This window comes from Zygosaccharomyces rouxii, assembly GCF_000026365.1.
Source record: "Zygosaccharomyces rouxii strain CBS732 chromosome A complete sequence".
NCBI classification, from domain to species: Eukaryota; Fungi; Ascomycota; class Saccharomycetes; order Saccharomycetales; family Saccharomycetaceae; genus Zygosaccharomyces; species Zygosaccharomyces rouxii.
Genome location: NC_012990.1, coordinates 1,023,181 through 1,049,955, shown reverse-complemented (window position 1 = coordinate 1,049,955; position 26,775 = coordinate 1,023,181). Strand labels below are relative to the sequence as shown.

General features: G+C 39.6%; 17 protein-coding genes across 17 annotated transcripts; 9 read left to right on the top strand and 8 right to left on the bottom strand.

Annotated features, from left to right (window-relative positions):
• Nucleotides 1–310: 310 nt before the first annotated feature.
• GDT1 (putative ribosome biosynthesis protein GDT1) lies at nucleotides 311–1,084 on the top strand (the record flags this gene model as incomplete). Its single annotated transcript, XM_002494891.1, has 1 exon — nucleotides 311–1,084. One exon carries the CDS (start codon nucleotides 311–313, stop codon nucleotides 1,082–1,084), a length of 774 nt encoding a protein of 257 aa, XP_002494936.1.
• A 90-nt stretch (nucleotides 1,085–1,174) lies between these two features.
• On the bottom strand, nucleotides 1,175–1,537 carry ZYRO0A13266g (uncharacterized protein; the record flags this gene model as incomplete). Its single annotated transcript, XM_002494890.1, has 1 exon — nucleotides 1,175–1,537. One exon carries the CDS (start codon nucleotides 1,535–1,537, stop codon nucleotides 1,175–1,177), a length of 363 nt encoding a protein of 120 aa, XP_002494935.1.
• A 242-nt stretch (nucleotides 1,538–1,779) lies between these two features.
• MOT1 (DNA-binding ATPase) lies at nucleotides 1,780–7,431 on the bottom strand (the record flags this gene model as incomplete). The annotated part of the gene is made up of 1 exon (XM_002494889.1): nucleotides 1,780–7,431. One exon carries the CDS (start codon nucleotides 7,429–7,431, stop codon nucleotides 1,780–1,782), a length of 5,652 nt encoding a protein of 1,883 aa, XP_002494934.1.
• Nucleotides 7,432–8,608: 1,177 nt separating this feature from the next.
• On the top strand, nucleotides 8,609–9,790 carry ZYRO0A13222g (uncharacterized protein; the record flags this gene model as incomplete). Its single annotated transcript, XM_002494888.1, has 1 exon — nucleotides 8,609–9,790. One exon carries the CDS (start codon nucleotides 8,609–8,611, stop codon nucleotides 9,788–9,790), a length of 1,182 nt encoding a protein of 393 aa, XP_002494933.1.
• Nucleotides 9,791–10,163: 373 nt separating this feature from the next.
• RPS9B (40S ribosomal protein uS4) lies at nucleotides 10,164–11,042 on the top strand (the record flags this gene model as incomplete). Its single annotated transcript, XM_002494887.1, has 2 exons — nucleotides 10,164–10,170; nucleotides 10,453–11,042. The coding sequence occupies 2 exons, from the start codon at nucleotides 10,164–10,166 to the stop codon at nucleotides 11,040–11,042; spliced, it is 597 nt and encodes a 198-aa protein (XP_002494932.1).
• Nucleotides 11,043–11,928: 886 nt separating this feature from the next.
• RPL21A (60S ribosomal protein eL21) lies at nucleotides 11,929–12,372 on the top strand (the record flags this gene model as incomplete). Its single annotated transcript, XM_002494886.1, has 1 exon — nucleotides 11,929–12,372. The coding sequence occupies one exon, from the start codon at nucleotides 11,929–11,931 to the stop codon at nucleotides 12,370–12,372; it is 444 nt and encodes a 147-aa protein (XP_002494931.1).
• Nucleotides 12,373–12,760: 388 nt separating this feature from the next.
• On the top strand, nucleotides 12,761–13,921 carry RIM2 (Rim2p; the record flags this gene model as incomplete). Its single annotated transcript, XM_002494885.1, has 1 exon — nucleotides 12,761–13,921. One exon carries the CDS (start codon nucleotides 12,761–12,763, stop codon nucleotides 13,919–13,921), a length of 1,161 nt encoding a protein of 386 aa, XP_002494930.1.
• Nucleotides 13,922–14,007: 86 nt separating this feature from the next.
• Nucleotides 14,008–14,661, bottom strand: MED8 (RNA polymerase II mediator complex subunit MED8; the record flags this gene model as incomplete). Its single annotated transcript, XM_002494884.1, has 1 exon — nucleotides 14,008–14,661. One exon carries the CDS (start codon nucleotides 14,659–14,661, stop codon nucleotides 14,008–14,010), a length of 654 nt encoding a protein of 217 aa, XP_002494929.1.
• Nucleotides 14,662–14,760: 99 nt separating this feature from the next.
• AIM4 (Aim4p) lies at nucleotides 14,761–14,979 on the top strand (the record flags this gene model as incomplete). Its single annotated transcript, XM_002494883.1, has 1 exon — nucleotides 14,761–14,979. One exon carries the CDS (start codon nucleotides 14,761–14,763, stop codon nucleotides 14,977–14,979), a length of 219 nt encoding a protein of 72 aa, XP_002494928.1.
• An 87-nt stretch (nucleotides 14,980–15,066) lies between these two features.
• On the bottom strand, nucleotides 15,067–15,786 carry ATP4 (F1F0 ATP synthase subunit 4; the record flags this gene model as incomplete). The annotated part of the gene is made up of 1 exon (XM_002494882.1): nucleotides 15,067–15,786. One exon carries the CDS (start codon nucleotides 15,784–15,786, stop codon nucleotides 15,067–15,069), a length of 720 nt encoding a protein of 239 aa, XP_002494927.1.
• A 281-nt stretch (nucleotides 15,787–16,067) lies between these two features.
• MSI1 (Msi1p) lies at nucleotides 16,068–17,261 on the bottom strand (the record flags this gene model as incomplete). The annotated part of the gene is made up of 1 exon (XM_002494881.1): nucleotides 16,068–17,261. One exon carries the CDS (start codon nucleotides 17,259–17,261, stop codon nucleotides 16,068–16,070), a length of 1,194 nt encoding a protein of 397 aa, XP_002494926.1.
• Nucleotides 17,262–17,473: 212 nt separating this feature from the next.
• On the bottom strand, nucleotides 17,474–19,141 carry PGI1 (glucose-6-phosphate isomerase; the record flags this gene model as incomplete). The annotated part of the gene is made up of 1 exon (XM_002494880.1): nucleotides 17,474–19,141. The coding sequence occupies one exon, from the start codon at nucleotides 19,139–19,141 to the stop codon at nucleotides 17,474–17,476; it is 1,668 nt and encodes a 555-aa protein (XP_002494925.1).
• Nucleotides 19,142–19,560: 419 nt separating this feature from the next.
• ZYRO0A13024g (uncharacterized protein) lies at nucleotides 19,561–20,610 on the bottom strand (the record flags this gene model as incomplete). Its single annotated transcript, XM_002494879.1, has 1 exon — nucleotides 19,561–20,610. The coding sequence occupies one exon, from the start codon at nucleotides 20,608–20,610 to the stop codon at nucleotides 19,561–19,563; it is 1,050 nt and encodes a 349-aa protein (XP_002494924.1).
• Nucleotides 20,611–20,711: 101 nt separating this feature from the next.
• On the top strand, nucleotides 20,712–21,551 carry GPI2 (phosphatidylinositol N-acetylglucosaminyltransferase; the record flags this gene model as incomplete). Its single annotated transcript, XM_002494878.1, has 1 exon — nucleotides 20,712–21,551. The coding sequence occupies one exon, from the start codon at nucleotides 20,712–20,714 to the stop codon at nucleotides 21,549–21,551; it is 840 nt and encodes a 279-aa protein (XP_002494923.1).
• Nucleotides 21,552–21,618: 67 nt separating this feature from the next.
• Nucleotides 21,619–24,093, bottom strand: TAF5 (chromatin modification protein; the record flags this gene model as incomplete). The annotated part of the gene is made up of 1 exon (XM_002494877.1): nucleotides 21,619–24,093. One exon carries the CDS (start codon nucleotides 24,091–24,093, stop codon nucleotides 21,619–21,621), a length of 2,475 nt encoding a protein of 824 aa, XP_002494922.1.
• Nucleotides 24,094–24,275: 182 nt separating this feature from the next.
• ZYRO0A12958g (uncharacterized protein) lies at nucleotides 24,276–24,929 on the top strand (the record flags this gene model as incomplete). Its single annotated transcript, XM_002494876.1, has 1 exon — nucleotides 24,276–24,929. One exon carries the CDS (start codon nucleotides 24,276–24,278, stop codon nucleotides 24,927–24,929), a length of 654 nt encoding a protein of 217 aa, XP_002494921.1.
• An 891-nt stretch (nucleotides 24,930–25,820) lies between these two features.
• Nucleotides 25,821–26,621, top strand: RME1 (Rme1p; the record flags this gene model as incomplete). Its single annotated transcript, XM_002494875.1, has 1 exon — nucleotides 25,821–26,621. One exon carries the CDS (start codon nucleotides 25,821–25,823, stop codon nucleotides 26,619–26,621), a length of 801 nt encoding a protein of 266 aa, XP_002494920.1.
• Nucleotides 26,622–26,775: the final 154 nt, after the last annotated feature.

Below are 26,775 nucleotides of genomic sequence, written 5' to 3'. Positions count from 1 at the left end.
AGTAGTAGATCTACAACACGTGTAATGAGTGGTTATTTCTCCATTATCATTATGAAAGGTTTCGGGCTTTTTACCCTCTTTATGTTATAAGGTCAAGAAAAACAAATAGGAAAAAAAAATTAGAAGACTGTAATTGATAAAATCAAAGCTAAACTTTCAGTATCTGCTCGCACTCGCTTCTTCACCATATTTATTGATCCCAATAAATTGATAGTTTGGGCAATTGATTTGACCGACAGAGTTCCTTTATCGAACCAATTCTATTGAGAGAGAGTCCATCTCATTTCTGCTCAAAATCCTGATATCAATTATGTCTACAGAAATCTCTGCAGCAGATGGTGGCAATCTACCTCAATCTGGATTCACATCTTTCCTCATGGCCGTTTCGATGATTGGTGTCTCTGAAATAGGTGATAAAACCTTCTTAATCGCTGCATTAATGGCCATGCGTCATACTAGATGGCTTGTTTTTTCATCGGCAGCATCTTCACTAGCCATTATGACAGTATTATCAGGGCTGGTTGGACACACATTTGTTTCTATCATATCGGAACGTTATACCCGTTTTCTGGCGGGTATGTTATTCTTAATCTTCGGTTATAAATTGACATTGGAAGGGCTTGAAATGTCAAAGGATGCTGGTGTTGAAGATGAATTAGCTGAAGTGGAGGAAGAAATTGCAGTCAATGACTTGAATACCAATGCTACAGACTTAGAAAGTGGTGTGGTCGTAGAGAAAAATCGTTTTAAAAGTATTAAAGATTGGAAAGATGCGTTGACGCTAGTAACACAAAAATTATCCGTACTATTCTCTCCAATTTGGATTCAAATCTTCTCGATGGTTTTTCTAGGTGAGTTTGGTGATCGTTCTCAAATTAGTATCATTGCTATGGCTTCTGACAGCAATTATTGGTATGTGATCTTTGGTGCGGTTGTAGGTCATTTTATTTGTACTGGAGTTGCAGTGGTCGGTGGTAAATTTTTAGCTACAAAAATTAGTATGAGAACGGTTACATTAGGTGGTGCCTTCTCTTTCTTTATCTTTGCCATTCACTATATTTATGAGGCATTCCAAACGGACTAATAACAGTAATACGAATGTATTCATGCGGCTTTCTTAACTCTACATATATGTATATTGTCTATAGGTAGGTAATTATTTATTAGAACATGTTCATTCCCGGTTCATTGCGTCTGAGATTAACCTCTGTCTTACTAGTCTCTGGATGGCCTTATCTGTTCGTCTATCTAATTCATCAAGAGGTTCTCTCAGAGCATTTCTCATGATTTCCGTTCCATCATGTGGTGAATAATCTTGGGATTCTTGGGATTGTTGTGAATCCTGTGAATTCTTATTTCCATGATCTGTATTACTTACTGCTTGACTAGGCTCAATTTGAGCAGGGGCTGAGTCAACTGTTTCAACTGAACTTTTAATGTTAGCGTTATTAGGAGGCTCCTTGTCAACATTAGTTAATCGTTTCAGCTGCTCTAGCCGCCTTTTCCTTGCATCGATTTGTTCCTGTATAGTTGTCATTGTTTCTCATTCAATGTACAGAAAGATCCTTTGAATTTGTAAAGGGTCCGAATTTCAAATTTCATCTCCAAAATGTCAAATGACGATAATAAAATAGAAAATCTATAACATTCCCCTGTTAAATACGCACTAGTGTTACATACATACATTTATATTTATCTATGCCCAAATTGATGAATCGATACAATTGTATAATATTTCGCAATTTTTCATTTTCATTTTTTTTTTTTTTTTCGACTATATCAACGAAGTGTCTTAATGAAATTGTCCAAATTATATTCTTCTTCGTATTGAGAAGGATCCCACAATTCTTTCAATTCACCCAATGCTTCTTTAGCCTTGCCTGATAAACCTGTCTCATTTGCAACCTCTTCAATCCCTGCTTCACCATTAGCGGCTTGAGATGGCTTCTCTTCCTTTTCTTGTGATGGCACATTATCTGTATCGAATAGATCCAACAGTTGATTAGTGTTCATTGATGACAAACCATTGTTCTGTTGATTAACCACAGTCGAGGCAATATTCATCTTAAACTTCTGTAGACCCATAATTTTTTCTTCTAAAGTACCTTTAGTCACAATTCTGTAAACGTTAACAACTTTTTTTTGACCTAAACGATGTGCACGATCCATAGCTTGTAAATCATTCATTGGGTTCCAATCGTGTTCAACAAAGATAACTGTATCAGCACCTGTTAAATTTAAACCTAAACCACCAACTTTGGTAGTCAACAGTAGACAGTCAATAGATGGATCTTCATTGAATTTCCTTACAACCTTTTGCCTATCACGAGCCTCCACGCTACCATCTAATCTCATATAAGTGACAGAGGGCATGTACCTTTTGAAAAGATCATTTTCGACCATATCTAACATGTCTTTCAATTGACAAAATATTAAAGCACGATGCTGTGAAATAACATTAACCGTAGAAGGAAGTTGGTTCACTGGTGATTTTCTATCTATATCTTGTTCACCAATACCACACTCGAACAACAAGTTCCTTAATGCAAGTAATTTGGGGGCATTAGAAATATCGTGTAAATCCATATGTGTTTGCTTCAAATAACTTTCCACTTGTTTCAATTGAGGATGATCAGGAGATAACACAAGAGCTGGATGGTTACAAAGCTTCCTCATGTACTGCAGTGCTTGGAAAATGTGTTGCTTGTTATCCGTATCGGCTGTATTTTCAATATCTTTTTGAACAACTGTTTTCTGTTTCCTGGAGAAATCTTCATATAATTGTTTTTGTAGATCACTTAATTCACAATGGTAGTCTTGAATGATCTTTGGTGGCAAATCAGAAAGGACATCTTCCTTCAATCTTCTTAACATGAATGGTAAAACTTGCTTATGCAAAGCTTCCAAAGCCAAGGCACCTGCTTCTTGTTCCTTAGAAGATGTTTTACTGTTCCTAGAGGCAGCAATTGGTTTAGCAAATCTTTCTTGGAACATCTTTTCAGTTCCCAAAAATCCAGGCATCAAGAAGTCGAACAATGACCATAATTCAACCACATTGTTTTGAATTGGTGTACCAGTTAAGATTAACCTGTGATTGGATCTGAACTGTTTAACCGCCTTGGCCAATTTGGATTGTGCGTTCTTGATGATGTGACCTTCATCTAAAATACAGTAATTGTAATCGAATTGGGCAATCACGGATAAATCGTTTCTTGCAACATCATAAGAAGTAACAATGATATCTGCCTCATGTAGTTTATCTCTTAGTGGGTATCTGGTAGAAGGACCACCAGCGTAAACGACAATTTTCAAAAATGGTGAATACTCTTCAAATTCAGCTTCCCAATGCCCTGTTAATGAAGGTGGACACACAATTAGCGATGGTAGAGGTCTAGTCTCTACAGAATGAGTCTTTTCATAATCTTGTCTACGCAAATATTGATCACTGGCAATAATACAAATTGCCTGTAGAGTCTTACCGAGACCCATATCATCACATAGAATACCATGCAAATGATATTTGTTCAAAAATGCAAGCCAATTTACACCTTCTTGTTGGTATTTTCTCAAAGTTGCCTTAATAGCAATAGGCAATTTGAATGGTTTTGCCTTTGAAGAATCCATCATCTGTTGAATAAAATCTCTTTCTCTTTCACGACCAGCCATCAAATCCTCTGGTAACCCTTCAGGATCAGCAATACCGGCTTCCAATGGTACCAATTTGATGATTAGAGCAAACGTTGTGGTAGACAAGCTTCTTACATCGGTATTGGAATCACTCATACGACCCAAAAGTGGTACAATCAAAAAGATCACATAAGGCAAAATATCATGACTCATTGAAATGGACAAGTGATACACTAATTCTGTAGCACCTTGACGATCAATAGTAGAACCTGCACTGTTCAATAGAGGTAATACTTCTCTAATGATAAAAGTCATAACTGGAATTGGAGATAATTTAGCTAAATCTGCGAAAGTTCTAGCAGCAGAATATCTAATCACAGAAAAACGGCATCTCAACAATTCTAAAAGAATAGGGAAACGAGGCCAAATTTCATTTGTTTTCAATTCACCACTCATGTAAGAATAAGTAGCTCTTAAAGCTCCCAGTGCGTCTACCACAGATTGTCCTACTACATCTGTCAAAGAATCTTTCTCTTTCCATTCACTACTGTTATCCAATGGTTCGAAAAGACAGCTGTGGAATTGAGTAACCCTTTGGAAAGTTTCGGATCCAAATAGTTGCAACAATTGACCTAACGTGTAAAGACCACCTCTACGTTTTATTTGTGCCTCTTCGGTCAATCTTTGTAAATGGACATCATCAGGTGAGGGTGGTGGTGAATTTTCCTTAACTATAGTTAGCATAGAATCCTTCAATTGACTATGAGCAGCAAACTCAGGAACCTCAGAAGTATCCACACATAAAAATCCACAAAGGTTTTTACAGATCTTGTTAGCGACATTGGCCCTATCGTTCTCCAGTAACTGCTTGATCAGATATATGATAGAATCACCTGCCAAGCGCTGCAACTTACCATTTTTCTCTTCCTTGATACTATCCATAAATGCTCTAATAATGGGGTTCAATTTAGTTGGCAACCCACCAAACCTTAGGGAAGCGGCTGCATAGTTGGAAAGAATGCTTGAATTACGAGCTCTTCTAGACTCCTTAGCGGCCTCAATAGCTAAAAACACCCTGTATTTTGCATCTTCAAGTGGTTTTTTAGCTAACAACTTATAGGAGTTACCCATTGATCGAAACATCTTATCATAATATTCATTATGGACTTTTTCTGCAAGTGAAATGTTGAAGGCCTCTGGACCAGCTTCAGCTTCACCTTGAACTATAATTGGTAAATTTGGGAATTTATGTTGTGGCAACATCCCCACGTCGACAAACGTTCTCATTAAACTCTGGCATTGAGTTCTTAATGCCTTTAAGCTGGGTACTAATTCTCTAAAAGTAGGTAAATCATCAGGATTTAACAATTGAGGATTAATTACAGGTGCAAATATTTCTTGAATAAATGATGGTATTTCAGTCTCAGGATGTAATTGACTCCATGATGAACAAAATGTCGATAAAATGATACCTGCGATCATTCTTGGAGTCGCATAGGATAATTCGAAACAACGTACCAGAACATTTGAAAAAAATGATTGTAAAGTAGATTCTTGAAACATGGATAAAGTAATACCAAAGGCTTCAGCACCCATAATTCTAGTATTTTGAATGACTTCTGCTCCTAATAGAGTAATGTCACCTGCAATCATTGGTTCATCAATATTAACACGCTCACTATTTTTGGGAGCTGGTATATCCGAATCAAAATTAGATTCAGATAATGATCTTTTCTTCTCCGGATGTAATTGATAATGTTGGGAAATTTTCAGAATGTATTGAGATTCCATACTGTAGTTTTTACCATTTTCACCAATAGGAGTATTCAAAAGGTGTAAAATTGGTTGTAAATGTTTACTAAAGACATGATCCAACGTCTTTTCGGTATGTTTAAACCTATAATCACGTAACAGTTGAATGTAAACTTGGAACGATAGATCTAAAATTTCTCTGTTTTGTTCTAAAATAATATTCTGGAAAACCAATCGGAAGACTTTACCGTTGAGCCAACCCTTTGTTGAATCGTCGTTTATGGATAAGAATGCATTTAAAAGATTGAGAACAGCTTTTCTCACTGATGAAATGGAATGCCTTAAAAATGGATACAATTTTGGTACCAATGATTTGAAGGACCACTCTGAAGGATGTTGTATAGCTTTTTCCTTTAAAATGTGTAAAACTTCTTCATGTTTACACAATTTAGCCAATAAATTCATTACTGATCCTACACTTGACGAAAGATCATCTTCTAAGTGGGTTAAGAGCGACCAAATTGTTGTTAGTACCAATTCAATGGTGTGTAAATCCAACTTTACGAATTGATCGGTGATCGGTGATAAGATAGCTGCCGCTACACTTTGTACATCATCGTCGGGCTGATTCAATCCATAAAGAACGATGTTAACCACGTTGTTTAACAAATGTTGTTCTAAAAGAAAATCTGTCTTTATGCTAACAAAATATCGTACTCCAAGAAGACCACCATGTGTGGCTTCCCAAATTTTATTAGGCATCATAACAACTTGCGGATCCTGAAGTACCAATTGTTCTAGAGCACCAAAAATTTTCCGACATAGATCGTCATCTAAATGAATTAATAGGGCAGCTAAAGTTTGTGCAACAGATTCTCTTACAGGTGCCACCACCGTATCATAGACAAAATCACCAAACCTATCAATGGCAAATACTGTTAAAAGTCTAGTTGAAATATCTTCCAAAGATCTTTTATTTCTTGCATTGTTTTCAGCTCTTGATTTACCTTTAACTCTACTGACACTAAAGGCATGTTTTTTCAACAATTCTCTCAACCCTAATGCAGAACCATGTCGTACTTCCCATGAATCGTTAATCAAATTGTCTAATAATAATTCAAATATACCTTGAAATTGCCAAACTAAACCTGCAACTTTTTCATGCTTTTCTAATATGGGGGCCATCATTGATTCGACCATGATTTTACTATTATCCATTTGCTCCGTAATTTCTAATTTAGGATTTGATAACGAAGTTGGCGTCGTTGTCGGGCTCATACTGGCTTCTTTACTTTTACTCATATGTTGATTCATTAAACTTTTCGATACTGAACTTTCTGAAAGATCAACAGGTTTATTCGATGAGCTCTTGGCCTGCATTTTCTTTTTCCTCTTTGCCATTGCTAACATTCTTGCAGATTTTTTATTACTACTAGTACCAGATGGCGATGATTGTCTAGGTGGTACATCACCTGGTTCTTCCTTTTTCACTCCATTATTACCATTATTGATCTCTTTCAATTCATCATAAAATTCCCCATTTATACCTAAATCTTTCTTTGGTTGCTTCCTAGTGTTGCCATCACCATAATCATTCATACTAGACGCCAGTAGTACTTTTTTAGATTTTAGTAATTCATGTAAACTCCAGTCCGATAATGATAATGTTTGTCTCGAATCTTCTTGTTGCAGCAAAAGTTCATCGTGCTCGGCTTCCTCCAATTTAACTTGCATTTCGTGTTCCAGTTTAACCTTAGCATTAGTCTCCTCATCATCCGCATCTTCAGTCTTAATTTCTCCGTCATTTTCATTAGGATCCCATACTGGTGCATGACAAACTATACCACCAACAGCTCTTGCCGCTGTCACTCTAGTCTCCCATTTCTTTACCAGAAGAAACGGATACACCCTTGAAAGCAGCGAAAGGATATCTTCAGGATGTTCTTTTGCTAGATCTCCCATTTGATCGGCCGCCATATTCCTTACAAACTGCGTAGAACCTGTCTCTAGTAGGATGACCTGACGGTCTAACCGCGAAACCTGTGAGGTCATGTCGAATCGAAATTTTTAATTATAGTATGTTCCTAATAATTTTTTTTTTGTTATTCTTCTTTTGTTCTTTCCCTATCTTAATAGTGTATGTAATGGAAAAGAATTTAACCGCCCAGGTATTATCTTCGCTCTTATATCGTTACTTCCTCTATCTTGTATTTATACTCTCCGTTTCTTTTTCCGTAAACCCTCTAGGCGCGTCGGTTACCCGGTTCTTATATTCTCACATTCGCCCCCAAAATGTGCCCTCCCACGGGATTGTACAAAAACAGATGCTTTTATATGAGATGTTGAAAAAAATAAAATGTCGAAAGGAGAAAGAAAAAAAATAATGAAAAGGAGGGTAACAGGTAGATTTTTCACTCTCCTCTCCTTTTTTTACTTGCGATACGAGTAGAGATACATATGGAGGTGGAATAGAAATGATATACACCGAAGCAGTATTGCAAAGCTGTCTACATGTAAGAACACCGTAAGATCTTATCTCTTTACTATGCTATAATACATCTTCTGTATTCTACTGTCCTATGCAATACCTTATTCCTCCTGCTCGTAGTGAAAATTTTTTTCTTTGACTGGTAATTGAAGTGCGTCCCGCTTTTTTTCCCTCTTTTCTTTGGGTATGTATGTTAGACAGAATAGATGACTTCAAACCTCGAGGTGTAAAACGGCTTCTTTGGGGAAGCACATGAGAGGCAATCGCGATCTTGTTCTTTCTTTAGCTTTAGCTAGTGATTCTCTGCTTACGCCGTTCTATTTGCGACCGTTCTGATGCACGTGAATATCACATGTTGAATTCTACGTATTTCGATTTTTCGATTGCGTGTTCGAGCCCCTCTAGTGGTGTTTATAATAATATTATTTTTATTTCCTACATCCTGGACACGACATGGTTAGTCCCGGACAGTCATCCATTTTTTTCCCTTTTTTACTCTCTCCGGGATTACTCATGAAGCAATTTCCACAGGTATTTTTTTCATCATCATATAGTGACTCAATTGAATGGTTGAAAAATTCAATTGAAAAAAAAAAGTATATAGGGTTAATATAGCTGTGGTGCTCATAGTCTTGGTATTAATCTTCAAGTTATCTGATCCTGGTGGTATAAAGCTTCTCACAGTTAGTCAGCTATCTTTTGATTCGAAAGTTACCTATACTACAGGAAATTTAATCCAAGATGTCAGTGTCATCAAACCCATATGCTCCAAATGCTTCTGATCTAGTTTCTAACGTTAGAGATTTCAAAATTATTGAATCTACATTACGTGAAGGTGAACAATTTGCCAATGCATTTTTTGACACAGAAAAAAAGATTGAAATCGCAAAGGCACTTGATGAATTTGGTGCTGACTACATTGAATTGACTTCGCCAGTCGCATCTGAACAATCTAGAAAAGATTGTGAAGCAATTTGTAAATTAGGTTTAAAATCTAAAATTTTAACCCACATTCGTTGTCACATGGATGATGCTAAAGTTGCGGTAGAAACTGGTGTCGATGGTGTCGATGTGGTTATCGGTACTTCAAAATTCTTAAGACAATATTCTCATGGTAAAGATATGAACTATATCGCTAAAACAGCAGTAGACGTTATTGAATTCGTTAAATCCAAAGGTCTAGAAATTAGATTTTCATCCGAGGATTCTTTTAGATCAGATATTGTTGATTTGCTGAATATCTACAAAACTGTGGATCAAATTGGTGTCAACAGAGTTGGTATTGCAGATACTGTTGGTTGTGCGAACCCAAGACAAGTTTACGAATTGGTTAGATCCTTGAAAAATGTGGTTTCATGTGATATTGAATGTCATTTCCACGATGATACCGGTTGTGCAATTGGTAACGCATACTCAGCTTTAGAAGCAGGTGCTAGACTAATTGATACATGTGTTCTTGGTATTGGTGAAAGAAATGGTATTGTGCCACTTGGTGGTTTCATGGCTCGTATGATTGTATCCGCACCAGATTATGTCAAGTCAAAATACAATTTGAAGAAACTACGTGATATTGAAAATTTAGTCGCTGAAGCAGTCGAAGTCAATCTACCTTTCAACAACCCTGTCACAGGTTTCTGTGCATTTACCCACAAGGCAGGTATTCATGCAAAGGCCATTTTGGCAAACCCATCGACTTATGAAATCTTAAACCCTGAAGATTTCGGTATTTCGAGATACATTCATTTTGCTAGTAAATTGACCGGTTGGAATGCAATTAAATCAAGAGTGGAACAACTGAATTTACCTCTAAACGATGACCAAATTAAAGAACTTACACTCAAGATTAAACAAATGGGTGACATTAGGCCACTAGGTATTGATGATGTGGACTCCGTCATTAAACAATTCCATGCAGAATTGTAATCTGGGATAGTTGTGGGCATCGGTTTATGTATATCATAATAATCATCATCATCATTAATATTATTTTCGTAACGTATTTAAAGATTGTAGAGGTGACAATATAAGAATTAAAGACGACATATTTTAATGACTGTTTCTTACATCTGTACACCGCTCTAAACGAAAAACGATATAAACATCCGCACACCATGTATTTTTTCTTCGAATATGGATGTTTTTTCTTCTGAAAAATTTGAAAAATTTCAGGTCGCACTCACCGACGCACCGACGCAAGTGAATCCAATTCATGTCTATAAAGTTCAACTGACATACTCATCTCACTGAAAATTATCACACAGATCAGAGACGCCAGGAAATCATCGATTAGGTAACAATGCCAAGTACGTTACAAATATGAATCAAGACCATTTATGGTCTTAGAGGTTCGGGTCCTCATAAATGTTAGAGAATCAACAATTAAAGCAAGAAACTGGACACAAAAAGATTTCGTTTGAAAACCCGACACTTCAAACGAAATTGTCCAGTAATTGTGATACTGTTACTTTAATGGTTATCATGATGTCTTGTGCTAATAGCATGTTGATTTGATTCTCTAGTGTTTATGTGTGCACCTCTTGAACCTCGTAAAACAATTGAATATGTTAACTAACGTAGTACTTTAGGAGCCCCAAGAACCTACTCTAAGACCTACTCTACTCCAAAGAGACCATTCGAGTCTTCTCGTTTGGACGCCGAATTGAAAATTGCCGGTGAATATGGTTTGAGAAACAAGAGAGAAATTTACAGAATTACTTTCCAATTGTCTAAGATTCGTCGTGCTGCCAGAGAATTGTTGACCAAGGACGAAAAAGACCAAAAGAGATTATTCGAAGGTAATGCCTTGATCAGAAGATTGGTCAGAGTGGGTGTCTTGTCTGAAGACAAAAAGAAGCTCGATTATGTCTTGGCCTTGAAACCAGAAGATTTCTTGGAAAGAAGATTGCAAACTCAAGTTTACAAGTTGGGTTTGGCTAAGTCCATCCACCACGCTAGAGTTTTGATCACCCAAAGACACATTGCCGTCGGTAAGCAAATCGTTAACGTCCCATCTTTCGTTGTTAGATTGGACTCTGAAAAGCACATCGATTTCGCTCCATCCTCTCCATTCGGTGGTGGTAGACCAGGTAGAGTCGCCAGAAGAAACGCCGCTAGAAAGGCTGAAAGCGGTGGTGGTGAAGAAGGTGGTGAAGAAAACGAAGAAGAAGAAGAATAAACAGATCGCTTGTAACTATAGTTATACCTTTTTGTTTTTGTTTTCTACTATTTTCAGTTATACACCATTTTCTGCTAAGCTTAGAAATGTAATTACTGACGCTGGTCGCTGTATAAGCTATGTATATTTAGAGTTTGAAATGATTTTTGTATCTGTTATTTCAAGCTCTGCAGCGGATGTAACAATGTTTCTATGCAATTTACTATCTTTGTACGCACTCTATAATAGTATATTGATAGGGGAATAATGGAAGGCTATTGATGTTTACAATTCTATGCATAAAATGTGTCAATCAGCGGAGAAGAAAAGAACCGATGAGGGATAGACTTCAAACAAATGACTGTTTTACATTCTGTACACCCATACATTCTGTTTAATTTTACTTTTTTCAATTTGAAAAGTTTTGTGCGTCGGTCCCGCAACGCGAACAGGTCGCTTTACCAGCTGGAAGGAACCACGAGGCGACACTCGGCGGAGCCTCTGGGACGGTGCCCTCCCACTGGACGTGCTGCCTCGCTGGGAAGACCTTCCACCTAGGGCAGTAGAGACTCTCCTCGCAGGCCGACGCTCTGCCTAACGCTACCGACTCTCTGCCACGCATCGCATCTCGCTGACTCTGAGGGATTGACCGGAAAGTTTCAGTCACTAGTGCAGAGAACTGGCTATTGCTCCAAAGGTGTAGTCAAATTTTGAACAATCTTCCAAGCTAACTCTTCTGGCTAGGGAACCCAAGGACGACAAGCAAAAATGGGTAAAGCGTATGTTCTAAATGGATTATTAGAAATATTGATGATAGTGATCATTGGTGGGAATCGTTTCCAAGTGTTTTGAATGGTAATACTAACAAATATGAAATAGACACGGTTACAGATCTCGTACTCGTTACATGTTCCAACGTGACTTCAGAAGACATGGTGCTCTGCCATTGTCTGCCTATCTGAAGGTCTACAAGGTTGGTGACATTGTCGATATCAAGGCCAATGGTGCTATCCAAAAGGGTATGCCTCACAAGGTCTACCAAGGTAAGACCGGTGTCATCTTCAACGTTACCAAGTCCGCTGTTGGTGTGATGATCAACAAGGTCGTTGGTGGTAGATGCATTCAAAAGAGAGTTAATGTCAGAATTGAACACATCAAACACTCCAAGTGCAGACAAGAATTTTTGCAAAGAGTTAAGGACAACGCTGCTAAGCGTGCTGCCGCTAAGGCTTCTGGTACCGCTGTCCAATTGAAGAGACAACCAGCTGGCCCAAGACCAGCTCACGTCATCTCTACTGAGGGTAACGTTCCACAAACTTTGGCTCCAGTTCCATACGAAACTTACATTTAAGCTAAGGGTACGGTACTGTCTATATCTTCATATCTAATTGTGTTTAATCAATTGTACACATATATCGTTTGGCCTCAATATCATAAACTACTAACTAGTGTTGCTGGTTCTGTTACTACTGGTGATGATCTTATCCATGTGATGGTGCGATGAGATGAGATGAGATGAGTTCAAAAAAATTTCACCTTTGAAAAAAATTCGAGCTCATATAGGTGACGATGAAAACAAGAGAAATCAAGGGAATCTTGGGAAATAGAGGTTGTTGAATTCTTCAGAGTCGAATTTAACGTATCAATAGTGTTCAACTGATTTACCGGAATTGTTTTGGCTTCTGAAACTAGCCCTTGTATTGAAGTAATCCTGTATTTATGATATAAAATTTCAAAAAATGCCCAAGAAATCGTTTCAAGATTGGGAGGAAAATGCCAAAAGATTAGAAAAGGAAGCCATTGAAGCTTCGCCATATCTGGCGAGTGATGAGAAAGGTTCCAATTTTAAAGATGCTGTCCCACCGGAGATAGAAGATCCAGCGGTAAAAGTAAATAACAGACAATTGCAACAACAACCGCCGCCAGTCAAACCATGGGTACACTTTGTTGCAGGTGGTATTGGTGGTATGGCAGGTTCAGTGGTAACCTGTCCCTTTGATTTGGTTAAAACAAGATTGCAAAGTGATGTCTATCAAAATATTTATAAGTCCAAGGCTATTTACAAAACAGGTACACCAACTCAGAGGGTTCTAAATTATATGGCACAGGCAGGCGTGCATTTTAAGGAAACATTCGGAATTTTAGGAAGTGTTTACAAGCAGGAAGGTTTTACAAGTTTATTTAAAGGGCTAGGACCTAATTTAATTGGTGTCATTCCAGCAAGAAGTATCAATTTTTTCACCTATGGTACTACAAAGGATATTTACTCAAGATATTTCAACGATGGTCAAGAGGCCGCTTGGATTCACCTTATGGCAGGTGCAACAGCAGGTTGGGCAACATCAACAGCTACAAATCCAATTTGGATGATCAAAACCAGATTACAACTGGATAAGGCTGGGAAGACCAAACAATATAAAAACTCATGGGATTGTATTAAAAGTATTATGAAGAATGAAGGTGTCCGTGGTATGTACAAGGGTCTAAGTGCCTCATATCTGGGATCTGTTGAAAGTATTTTACAATGGATCTTGTACGAACAGATGAAGCGTGTGATAAAGGAAAGATCAATTGAAAAGTTTGGTCATGACGAAAGGCACAAGAGTGTGTCTGAAAAGATCAAAGAATGGTGTCAAAGATCCGGTAGTGCTGGTTTAGCTAAATTAGTAGCAAGCATAGTCACTTATCCACACGAAGTGGTAAGGACAAGACTTAGACAAGCGCCATTGGAAAACGGTAAACCTAAATACACCGGTTTGATCCAATCCTTCAAAGTGATCATTAAGGAGGAAGGTTTTATCTCCATGTACAGTGGACTGACACCGCATTTGATGAGAACTGTGCCAAACAGTATTATTATGTTCGGTACATGGGAAATCGTCATAAAACTCCTATCGTAACGACATAAATATCTTATCGTCATGTAAATAATAACAATATCAGTACTAATAGAACAATAATAACGCTTGATTTTTAAAATTATCTCTCAATTGATAACAGTAACCTCTTCAGTTCCTTGGTTATTCGTTTCCTTATTTGCATTTTCACCTCTGTAAGTGTATCTTAAAACATCTTCAATTTGAAATGGCTTCGAGGGCTTCTTATGATTCGATAAGGTGATATTCATAGCATCACCATCTTCTCTAAAACTCTTGAAATCATGTTTCCTGTATTCACCGACAAGCGTCTGTAAGCACCATGTGGAAATATCTCTATCATTTTGTAACGACCTTTCCAGTTCACGATGTTCCATTGTATTTAAATCTAAATCTGACATATCCTTGGCGGTACTCATCAGCTCCTCCACTTCGGGAATATTCTTCTTTCTCAACAGTGTCGTTAACAGACCTTCATGGGACGTCGTGGGGAAGTTAGGCAAAGGATAGACCATTGTAGAGTCCAGTAATCCTTGGAAATGCTGCAGAGTGGACGTTACTGACATTATTTGTGATAGAGTAACGTTTAATTGTGATTGTAAAGTGTACCATTGTGGTAATTCTGCTCTCGAGAGCTCATCTCTAATCCTTCTCAATGAATGTGTCAGTTGAGCTAGCCTCATTCTGACCGCATCAACGGCTTGGGCTGGAACACCATCAAAATTGGGCTTAGCATCTTGCAAAGAATCACTGGGATCAACCATGTCTCTTTTATTATTCGTAGTGCGCTTATATATATACAGTTTAGTTATCGTCTAAGTTGTCTTGCACATAAAAACCTTCAAATACAACAAGATCAATTGATGACTGAGAAACCCAATCACGAGGAACTTGGATCCAAGAGTATTTTCTATGATCCTGAATGGAATCCCAAAGGTTTAGCACCACCAGGATTCAAAAATGTAGCCTACAATCCCGCAACATTTACAAGAAAGCAAAGTTCGTTACAAAGACATATGCTAGGAATTAATGCTGATCTGCCAGAGGAAAAAAAAAGAATGAATAAAAATGGAAGAGAATAATTTTCTTTATAATCTACGTAATGGAATATCTAATTCATGAAAAGTTAAATGTTGCTTGTGAGCCCCAATGTGCGGTTAATCGTCCCCTTATTTCAACTTGGCAAACAATTGTTCCACCTCAGAGATGGATTGTTGCAAGACTCTGTCTTGGAATTTTGGATTTTGTAATTCTGCTTGGACCTTAGAGATAACGCTTTGGGTCAATTGTTTCTGTTGCAATTGACGAACACTGGCTTCATATCTAACCCATGAGTCTAAGACAGATTTAGCTTCACGAGCTAATTCAACTTTTTGTTTCAATTCAAAAGCTTGAGCTTCCAATTGAACGGTTTCCTTTGAAACTTGGAACAGAACATTTGTGATATCTTGAACATTTTGCAATTCACCCACAGAGTTAATTCTTTGCTTAACAGCGTCAACGTGTTTAGTTCTGGATGCATTCAAAATATCTTGCACTTTTTTAACTCTAGCATCAGCCCAATCCTTGTAACCAGGAGCCAAGTATTTAGCGAAAAGAGCAGCAAATGTCAAGAAAGTACCTAACAAGATACTTTCATCGTTAACCACATACAATTCGTTGGAGATAGCGTAGACGATTGCAGCAGCGGAGGTACCCAAAATACCGGTCTTGGACAATGCACTGTTACCTGGCAATGCTTCAATGATTGAATTTGCCTTATTCTTTGGTTCTACTGGATTTGGAGTTGGTGTGGACATGTAACGTAGACCCATAACAGGAGATCTACGAGCAGCTAGACCTACCATAGGTCTAGCGGAAGCCTTCAAAGTCAATGCACGCAAGCTCATTTCTGGTACTGCTTATCCCTATGGATTTTAAAAAAGATAGGCCTTCCCAACGATAAAGTTTAACCTATTCTAACGGACGTTTTACTGTTAGGTGTACTACGTTAGCTTCCCTCCTCTCTTGCTTGTTAGGTTTTCCTCTCGAGGGAAGGCAAAAAAAAAATTAGTTCATGAAAAGCTCTGTATGATTGGCCTCCGGTCACGTGTATTTTGGTCACATGATATTCACGTGATACATTAGAAGATAATGATGCTTATTTATATTATAATCCAAGCTGCAGTATTCATGTTACTAGTCTGCTAGCAGGTTTCCACAGGTGTGTGGAGTTGTCATTGGCTACACTGCACATTAGCCACTTGTCGTGCGGACTCCAGGCGATGTCATTGACACCCAGCATGTGACCACCATGAGTGAAGAGTAATTGACCATTAGATGCGTTCCAAAGCTTGACTAATCCATCCTCTTGCCCACCTGTAGCTAGTACTGTTGGCAGTTGTGGGTTCCACTCAAGTGCAGACAGTGGGGATTCGCAGTTTATAGTTTTTATCGGATTATGCAATTTGCGAATATCCCATAGCTGTACCAACCCATCACCACTGGCGGTTGCCACTAATAATGGTTGCGATGGGTTGAATTTGGTACAGTTAATACCAGATGCATGATTTGTTGATGGGCCTGTTTGTGCAATGTTGCCATTTGTTCTCGTATCGAAAAGCGTCATTATATTATCTTCTCGAGCAATGGACAATAGACAATCGTGGGATGGCATCCACGAGACATCGTTAAACCCTTGGGACTCTGTATCGATAAAGTCAGCGGAGGGCTGGCTCATTATCGGATTTCTCTTTTCGAATTTCTTGATATCCCAGATACATAATTGGCCATTGGAGTAGGTTGACGCTAATATACCTTCAATTTGACGGTTCCAGTCTAATGCCACGGTTTCACCTATCGGCGAACCATTGTTGTTCGGCAGCAGTTGAGCTTCAAAAGGTCCTCTTAGATGAGATATAGGGCTTTTACCGCGCTTAGTCCTATCAAAGATGTAAACGCTACCGTCACTTGATGCTGTAGATATGAGGTCCGGGTTCTGTGGTAGATAGGTAGCTCTATTACAATCGCCGTGTGGGAAATTGATTGTCAATTGGATTTGTAAATTTTTAGGTGGTAACTTGGTGGAAAGATCGGGCTTAAACTCCATCTCATCCATGTCAAAATTGTTCAGGGACGACCAAGGTACATGTCTCAGCGTTGATATGCTTGCAATGGTGACATTTTCATCCTGTGGCAGTTGCGATGATGTGAAAGAGGTGAATAGTAGCCTATGAGTATCTGACGAAGTATCCAAGTCGGGGAAGAATTGACAGCTTAACGACGGCCATTTGAAGCTATTGGTATTTAAATAATCGTAGAGTAGTTTTGTGTTTTTCTTCCATAACGTATAACGTTGTTGGCGATCCTCTGGTATTGTCTCCATCTTGTACGTCTGTATGTGTGCTTATGTTTGGTGGACTATTAGGACTAAGCTTACATCGCCCGGAATCTATCGCTAACAACAGCACCAACTTAATATCTACACAGATCACGATTACCAATTATTCGTTTAATATTAACATAATTATAATAACAATAAAAAAAAAGAAACATACAATTTTTACGTAAAAGCGTTTAATCAGTTGAAAATTATCCTTAAGCCCATTGTTTGAATTGGTTGATTAAACCGTTGGTAGAACCATCGTGAGCGGAAATTGGATCGGAAGTATCCAATTCCTTACCGATGACCTTGGCCAAAACTTTACCCAATTCAACACCCCATTGGTCAAAGGAGTTGATGTTCCAGATAGCACCTTCAGTGAAAGTGACGTGTTCGTAGTAGGCAATCAAGGCACCCAAAGTAGCTGGAGTAATCTTTTGGGCCAAGATGGAAGTAGTTGGTCTGTTACCAGAGAAAACCTTGTGAGGAACTAGACCGCCAGTGGCACCTTCGCTCTTAACCTTGTCTTCATCTTTACCAACCATTAGAGCTTCAGCCTGTGCGAAGAAGTTGGAAGCCAACATTCTTTGGTGTAGGTTGTTTTCAATTGGGTTATGGGATTGAGCAGCAAGGATGAAATCTGCTGGGATAACCTTGGTACCTTGGTGAACCAATTGGAAGAAAGAATGTTGAGCATTAGTAGCTGGTTCACCAAATAGAATGGAACCAGTAGAGTAGTTGGTGAAAACATTACCTCTAGTAACAGATTTACCGTTGGATTCCATGGACAATTGCTGCAAATAAGCTGGGAATCTGTGCAAGTATTGATCAAATGGAGCCACCAAATGGGTTTGAGCGTCGTAGAAGTTGTTGTACCATACGGATAACAAACCACCCAACAATGGAATGTTGTCTTCTAGTGGTGTTTCGGTAAAGTGCTTGTCAACAGCTTCTGCACCCTTCAAGAATGACCAGAACTTGTCAAAACCGACGTAGATGGCAACAGAAAGACCAATGGCGGACCACACAGAGTAACGACCACCTACCCAGCTTTCAAAGCCAAACATGTTCTTGGTATCGATACCAAATTTAGCAACTTCTTCGGCGTTAGTAGATAGGGCAGCGAAGTGCTTTGCGATGTGAGATTTTTCACCACCAGCATGTTCCAGGAACCAGTTCTTGGCGGTGTTAGCGTTAGTGATAGTCTCAGCGGTGGTGAAGGTCTTGGATGCCACTAGGAAAAGTGTAGTTTCGGCATTCACGTTCTTCAGAGTTTCAGCAATGTGGGTACCGTCGATGTTAGAAACGTAATGGACCTTGATGTCAGTGGCGTAGTGCTTCAAAGCTTCAGAGACCATCACTGGACCCAAATCGGAACCACCGATACCGATGTTGACCACATCTGTGATCTTCTTACCGGTGAAACCCTTCCAAGCACCGGAACGAACTTGTTCGGAGAATTCCTTCATGTGGTTCAACACAGAGTGAACTTCAGGAGTCACATCCTCACCGTCAACCTTCATGGATTTGCCCTCGGTGTTTCTCAAGGCAACGTGGTATACAGCACGATCTTCAGTGAAGTTAATGTGTTCACCTGCGAACATGTTGTCTCTCAATTGAGTCACTTTGGCTTCCTTAGCCAATTGGACCAAGGCAGAGACAATTTCATCGTTGATCAAGTTCTTGGAGAAGTCAAATAGAATCTTAGAACCATCGTAGTTGTGGAAAGTCTTGCTGTATTTCTCGAATCTCTTTGGGTCCTTGCTGAACTCCTCTTTAACAGAGATGTTCTTACCTTGAGAACTGTGCAATTGTTGCAACTTTTCCCATGCAGGCAATTCGGTTGCTAATTTGAAATCAGAAAATGTGTTTGCAGAAGCCATCACGAATTAAAGTATTGTAAGAATTCTATAAGTATGACAGAACTGGCCGAATTTCTATCTATTCTCTTCTTCTGTCCTCTTCTCTATTACACGAATAGGATCCGCCTGTATACCTTTTCGAATAAGCGTGCCTCTCCCCCTTATATATAAATGTGTACGTACACGTTCGTTAGGGGTTACCTTACCTTACGTAACCTTCGGTTTATCCCCCTCAGGTGGAACGAGCGGACAGAAAATGGACTTTCGAGGGGTGACAAATTACAAAAATAAATTTTCTTCTCGAATGACCGGGTGACATGTGAGGGGTAAAAAAAATGGCTCCGAGATTTTCTGTGACTTCGGAGAAATTGCGTAGGAATAAAACTGGGGCGTACATGATGACAGCAGCCACAGCACGTGCATTTCACGTGTATGTAGATCTAGGCCCTCAATTGCTTGATAATACCGATCATCTCTTGGACATATTTGTCTTCATCTATCCCGGTCATTGAAGGTGCAGTACTTCTTTTCTCTCTTCTGCTAGGTTTCTGACTCTTTGTGCTACTGACACTTGCATTTGCATTTGCACTTGTATTTGCATCTAAAACTGAATTCGCGCTTGCACCTGCGCCAGCGCCAGCGCCAGCGCTAGCACTACTACCAGGACGTTTTGGATCAACGCTATTTGTCTCTCCGTTCCCAGTTGGGCGGCCTCCTACATGGCTAAAACCATTACTCATGGCTTTGTCCATTCTAACTCCGAAATCCCTAGCACTTTCAGTATCGTTTCCATTAATGTCTCTTTCTTCTTCTAATAGCGCATCTCTATCACGCATCATTGTTAACAGTTGGGAATGCGCCTCTCTTAGTTTACTTAACTGTTCCTCAAAACCCGGTGGGAAACCATCATACAGGTTCATGCTACTTGCCAATTTTTTAACATCATCGAGGGCGTCAATTTGGGTCCATAGCCTGTCTTGATTATCTGCAATCGGTGTAGTCTCCAATTTACCGTAGTGATCTTCACCATGTATACTCTTGATATCGATATCATCTGAATTTAAATTTCTTGACTGTGCATCCGTTTCAGGCATGCTATGTGAAGAATTGGATTGACCGCTTTCATTATCACCTTCTTGACCGTTGGAAAGATCTTCGTATTGGAAAGCTGCCGCTAGATTGTGTGGTGGTCCAGTAAACTCATCAGTTGAGACATGATGCGGCCGGAATCGTGAAGTCTTGTAGGCATGCCCTTCATCAGTATTTTCGGTTCTTCCTGAATCTAAGTGTTTAGTTGAGCCACTCCTACTACCTCCCCTATCACTGTCTGCGAATTTACCTTGGCTAACAGAGCCGTAAAATGGACCCCCCTGTTGTAATGTTCTTGGAACATATCTGTAAAAAGCGGTATCTGTCTCTTCCTCTTCTTCAGCTGTGGGAACAGGTCTTACAGATGATGCGGTACTATGCATAGTCTTAGAGCTTCTCATAGGGTTATGTATGTGGTTTTTGTAGTTTAGATATTTATGTTAATGGGGCTGATGATAATAACTTCTTCAATGCACAAAACTCATGTTGACATGGAAAGGAAATGATGGGGGAGCATAAAAAGGAACCATGGAAAAGAATATTGTGGATTCGTCAAGATTATCCTGATAATTATACAGATCCTGAATTTATTAGACATGCACAAAGGCTACGATATAAGGGTAAATACGCATGGCCATCACCGACATCAGCGACACCAGTGGTACAGGTAAGAACAGATTTGGTACTTTTTTACAACAAACTGCTCAGCACTTCACTTGTATTCATTGCATTCAATTTCATCTATCATTATAAAGTGGATCCACTACCTTATACCATAGCTCTGACTGTATTCATTCTGTATTTGAGTTGGAAATCAACACGACGCTGGGTCGATTTGAGATCATCTCTTGTCATTACATTTGCCATGTTAACATTATCACCGGTTCTAAAATCGTTATCCAAGACAACTGCATCTAATTCCATCTGGACTCTTGCCTTTTGGTTAACACTGGCGTATGTGGGATCTATGTCACCAAATTCGGCATCCCAAACTTCGAATCTATCGACGAATCTTCTTCTGGCAATCGTTACGGTCTTAGCATCAAGATTAAATTCTTCTACTCAAGTTTTCTGTTTCCTCTTCATATGCATTCAGCTTAATCTAATTCTACCTAAGTTGGTCGTGTTTAATACTAGGTTATATGCGCTTGTATTAAGCACAATCGTATTTACCTATGTCATTCTAGCATTGGGGTTATCGTACGCCGTTGTTGCCTGGTGCCTATCATCCTTTTACATCTTCGTATTACCTCAGTGGTTTGTATATTGGCAAACCAATTACCGCGGCTACGAGGCATCGCTTTCAAGGGTATGGGAATCTCAAAGACCTATACTAGACTAATGGACATATATTAATAATAGTACTATTATACAGACATTCTATACAACTTTTTTTTTCTGTCGTTTTTTCAATCTCTATATGCACCACCCGCTAGTGCCAGATTACTTCTTGTAAACTTAACTTTAAACACTGGAGTCTTCTTTGTGTAGAACGAAGCTACAAGATCATTAGTTGGTATAACGGTTCTCCTTCTACCATATTCTTTAATGTCTTGATTGATAGAACCTGTAACATCGCCCAAATAACCAACGAATGCTTGCTCTGGTTCGGGACCTGATTCTGTAGTAGCTTTCTTGAGATCCCAGACTCGCACTGAATGGTCTGCACCACCACTAATTAGCGCATTACCTTCTTTACAGTACGCTAGAGAATAAATAGCATTTTTACCATGACCACGCATTTGCTTCAAACGTTTACCTGTACCAATATCCCAGACGTTAATAATACCATCTTCACTACCTGTTGATAACCATCTTCCATCGGGAGAAACGCACGTAGAAATGACCGGTGCAGTCAATCCAAGGAATAATCTTACGCAGTCACCAGTAGCAATATCCCACATTCTACAGGTCTTATCACTGGAACCTGTAAAGAGGTAACAACCATTAGGATGGAATGATACACAATCCACATCGTTTAAATGACCTGCAAAGATACGCAATGGGTAAATGTGATCACAAGACCATAATCTAGCGGTATGATCGTGAGAGGCAGTTGCAAAATAATGGCCTAACGGCGAAAATTTCACATCCCACACTGGATGATTATGACCTTTATAGCTAACTAAAGCACTGTGAGTATCCAACGACCACAATCGTACGGTTTTATCTTCGGAACTAGAGACCAAATAACGATTGTCAGGGCTGAAACTGGTGGAATACACTGTACCACTATGACCTACTAACGTCTTGGAAGTCGCATCTTCTGGTAAATCTGGATCATACCTGTTACCTAGTGGTGAACCATCCAGTGAAAATAATTTAATTTGACTATCTTGGAAACCTGCGGCGGCTAACCGGCAGTCGTCGCTAAACTCTAGACTAGTCATGTCTCTATTGGTATTGTGGAACGTATACATACAAACGCTCGGTAATGCCAATTGTAAATTGTCTAATTTTATAGCGTCTCTTGATTCCTTAACACGTTGAACTTCCAATTTAATATCGAGAGTAGTTTTTGGTGGTAATGGTAACGCATCAAGTGCTGGTGATTCCATGTTTGCATCCTCCAATTGAGGCTGTTGGGCTTTAGTCACAGGTTTTTTCTCTTCCGTTTTAGGTGTTGGAGCGGTTTCATTACTTTCCTCCTTTTCCTCAGTTTCACCGTCCTTATCATCAGTACCTTTATCATCAGTACCACTAGTCTCAGTTTTCTCACCATTTTCTTTGTCCTTCTCCTTTTCCTTTTCTTTCTCCTTTTCCTTCTCCCTCTCTTCTTCTTTGATATCTGGCGTAGGTTCTTCGTAAGGTTCATTGTTCATGACTTTGTATTCTTGCACAAGCGTATGTTTATCGGAGCGCTTCTCCTGTTCATCTCTGATTTTCAATTCAGTTTCAATTTCTTTTGAAAACTCTTGATCTCTTGGATATGGTCCCAACTTAACTTTAGCCGTGTTAATATCGCTATCATCAGCATTACCACTAGACTCGATCACTTTGATACCGTCGGCTAACTGATCCTTGGAAGTAACGGTATCGACAACGTTGGGATCCAAATGTTGATTTATTGCGCTAATAATAAGTGAACCACCGACACCTTCATTTTCATTGAGGAAATAAAGTAATAAGTTTAACGTCGTCCTGGAAATCGTTACTTTGTAACGGTTTGTATGGAACGCGTTTGCCACTTCATTTTCCTTGATATGATCCACGGAATTGACACTAAACAGCCTATTAATCTCTGAGCTGTGGTTAATCTTAAAATCTGGTGAAAATCTGTCAAAAAATCTCCTTGCGTGTAATGCATTCTTAGAGACAAGGATTAAAAACAAATAGATGAAAATCGGATACAGAATGTATTGCAGTTCCGGCTTGTAGATTTCTAACGATGAATCGACCCAATTTTTGAGCATTGAATAGGCTCTAATGTAATTCTCAGACGAGGTAGTTTCCTTTAATTGCTCCTCGCTAACCACAGCTGACGACGAGTCTCTCTTGGCGGGGATGGCCGGATTACTGACCGGTTTGGCATTCTTATCCACACCTGCTGGTGTTGTCTTTGGTTCAGGTAATTTACCAGTCTTCACATTGGCTGGTGACTGCTTATTGGGCGATGTTAAAGTACGTCCGCTTTCTGCTCTTAGCATTGCCTCAGTTCTATGGTAACCCTTCTTGTTGAGATACTCGAGAACGATTCTGTTCAAATCAGAAGCCGAGAAGGGACCATTGGGCCTTGGTTGACCTCTTTGCTGCTGGGATTGAGCTTGCTGGGATTGAGGCTGTTGAGATTGCGGTTGTTGTTGTTGCTGCTGCTGCTGTTGTTGCTGTTGAGACTGCCCTTGTGGAGGAGTCCCAGGTCTCTTCGAATTAGCATTTTGAGCCATTATCCCTGCTTTGTCTCTCTGTTTTCTCCCTTCTGTGCTTCTCTTTCCTTTAACTTGTTCATTTCATCTACTAACAACTAAACTCTGACTAAAAAATCTATCGCCCGTATAAACCAACGTCGAAATAAGAGAACGATTTCGAAGTCTGAACAAAAGTAAGTAACAAGCTCATATTCGTCTTCATGAGTATCCGTCCGAGTGTCTACCTCCATTCCATTGCCCCAAATTTCCAATGTCCCTCTTCACAAGGTTTCATCGACTTCTACCAGTACTCATCACGCTCATGGATACTGTTCTTTTCACATCCAAGTGACTTCACACCAATCTGTACGACAGAGATCGGTGCACTAGCTGCCTTACAAGATGAATTTAATGCACGTAACTGTAAATTACTCGGTCTTTCCACCAACGATGCTGAGACTCATCGCCAATGGCTGCTAGACATTCAGAGGATAACGGGTAGTCAAGTGCGCTTTCCGATTCTATGCGATGAATCTCGAAAGGTGTCAACAACATACGGCATGATAGATCTCTTACATTTCGATAGAGCTGGCAAGCCAATTCCTATGAGGTCCGTCTACATCATCGACCCCCACAAAAGAGTGAGATTGATACAGGCGTATCCACTGTCAACGGGCCGTAACACCGCGGAATTACTAAGATGTATAGATAGTCTACAAACTGTGGATGCGCACAATGGTAATATTATGACTCCTGTCAATTGGATTCCGGGGGATGACGTAGTGTTGGATCCAGATCTAGACACAATTTCACAGGGCGAAAAGTTTCCACATCATCGTTCCATCACCAACTATATGTATTTGAGCCCGCTTTGATTAGACTATAAGGAGGGGGGAACAATGCAGGATGGAGTTTGTTACTATTGAGATGATTATGATTATGATGACTTTGTGTGGCGGAACCGCACCACTATAAACTGCCTACCCACGCATAAAGTAGACATATTTTGATAACGACGCTAAAGACAGGCCGTAGGTTCGAAGCAGGTACTGTAAGGAGGAAAAGGTAAAGATAAAGAAAGACAATGGAAAAGAAAAGGGTAAAGGAAATATAAGAAACGACGGGGCTTAAGCCCAGCGGGAATGTCTAGGTTAGATTAGTTTAATTTAGTTTAACTTAGTTTAGTGCCAGGAAAGGGTGGCAGCAGCCACTATAGTAGTAATTATGCGTAGTAACAGGGCGTCCCGGAAACGGTCTTGGGAATGTTTTTATTAGATTCAATGGACATAGCAATGACTTGCCGTAAATATCGGAAATACGTGGATGAACAAGTAAATTTTGTACGTGTAAAAGCTCGTAGGTAGGTAGAACCGTCAGTACGTCCGTACGCGTGTGTGTTCTGATAGTGATGCGCTTCCCTGTCGTTAACAGTTTCAGATGAAGCCCCAAGATACGTTAAAATGCGCATCGGTTTAGCATGCATCATAATTGTTAGCATGCATCATAATTGTTAAGGAAGTGTATCTCAAAAAAATGAGGATGACTATTTACGTTTTCACCAAAGGGTTGAGTGTGATATGGTATTGATTTATAAAGAGAAAGTTTATTAACCTAATCGTCGTGATCTGGGGAAGTACGCTCAAAGGCAATCAAAGGAAAGGACGGCACAACTTGTCTTGCCTGGAGTTTTGACTTCATTTTCATTTTCTTCTTTTTTTTTATTCGTTTGGCATTGTTGCCGTTGTTGTTATAGTGGTAGTAGTGGAATGGAGGGGATACAGTTGATGGATTTTTCGCAGGAACTATCAATGCCTGTTGAAAGTCTATTGCAGCCAGGGTTTTTCGATACTTGGTGGTTGGACGCTGGCGACACGGAAAATGGACAAGACAGTATTACAAATTTTATGTCAGCGGCGCCTGCTTCGGCGCCAGCTACTGTCTCGGAGAGTGATTCAGCGATTGACCTGATCTCACCGCAGATCTTGATGCCCAAGCATCAAGATATACGCAATATGACAGTGCCACCGACCCCTGGACTTTCGTTGTTGGAGCAATTGCATATGGATCAGCCTTTAATGGGGGTAATTTCTAATAAGCATAAGAGGGGATATTACAGGTGTACACATTGTCCAGAGACGTTTTCGAATATATTTGAGTATGCGTCGCACATGGACGAATTTGATATTCGGCGAGAGTTCAAATGCCCTTTTCCATTGTGTCCATGGAAGATCTTGGGATTGCCACGGAGGCCGGACCTCCGTAGGCATTGTGCGATCCAGCACAAGGACCATCTGCCGGCGGATTTGAAAGAAATGTTGAATCTAAAGGATGAAACGTACCCTACCCTTAAATGCCCACATCAATACTGCGATAAAATATTCCACAGGAAGGATGCTTATAACAGACATATTGCGATAGTCCATGAGAAGATTGGATCGAGATTTAACAAGAGGATGTTTCAGATTTTAGCTGATTGTCCATTCGATAAGGAGTCGGATAGGAACAGGTACGTTAACACGAGGATGAAAAGCAGAAGACATAGTATTGCGATTGCTGGCATCCGCTGACGGTGTGGAGGATTAGAGGAACTTTTATTTTAGTAGTGCAAGAGGAAAGAAACGTTTATATATATACGTGTATATGTATATGTATATGTTCGAATGATATGTGTGTCACGTCAGCAAGCCGCTGGGAGGTCGAACCATTACGGGCCATGCGAGT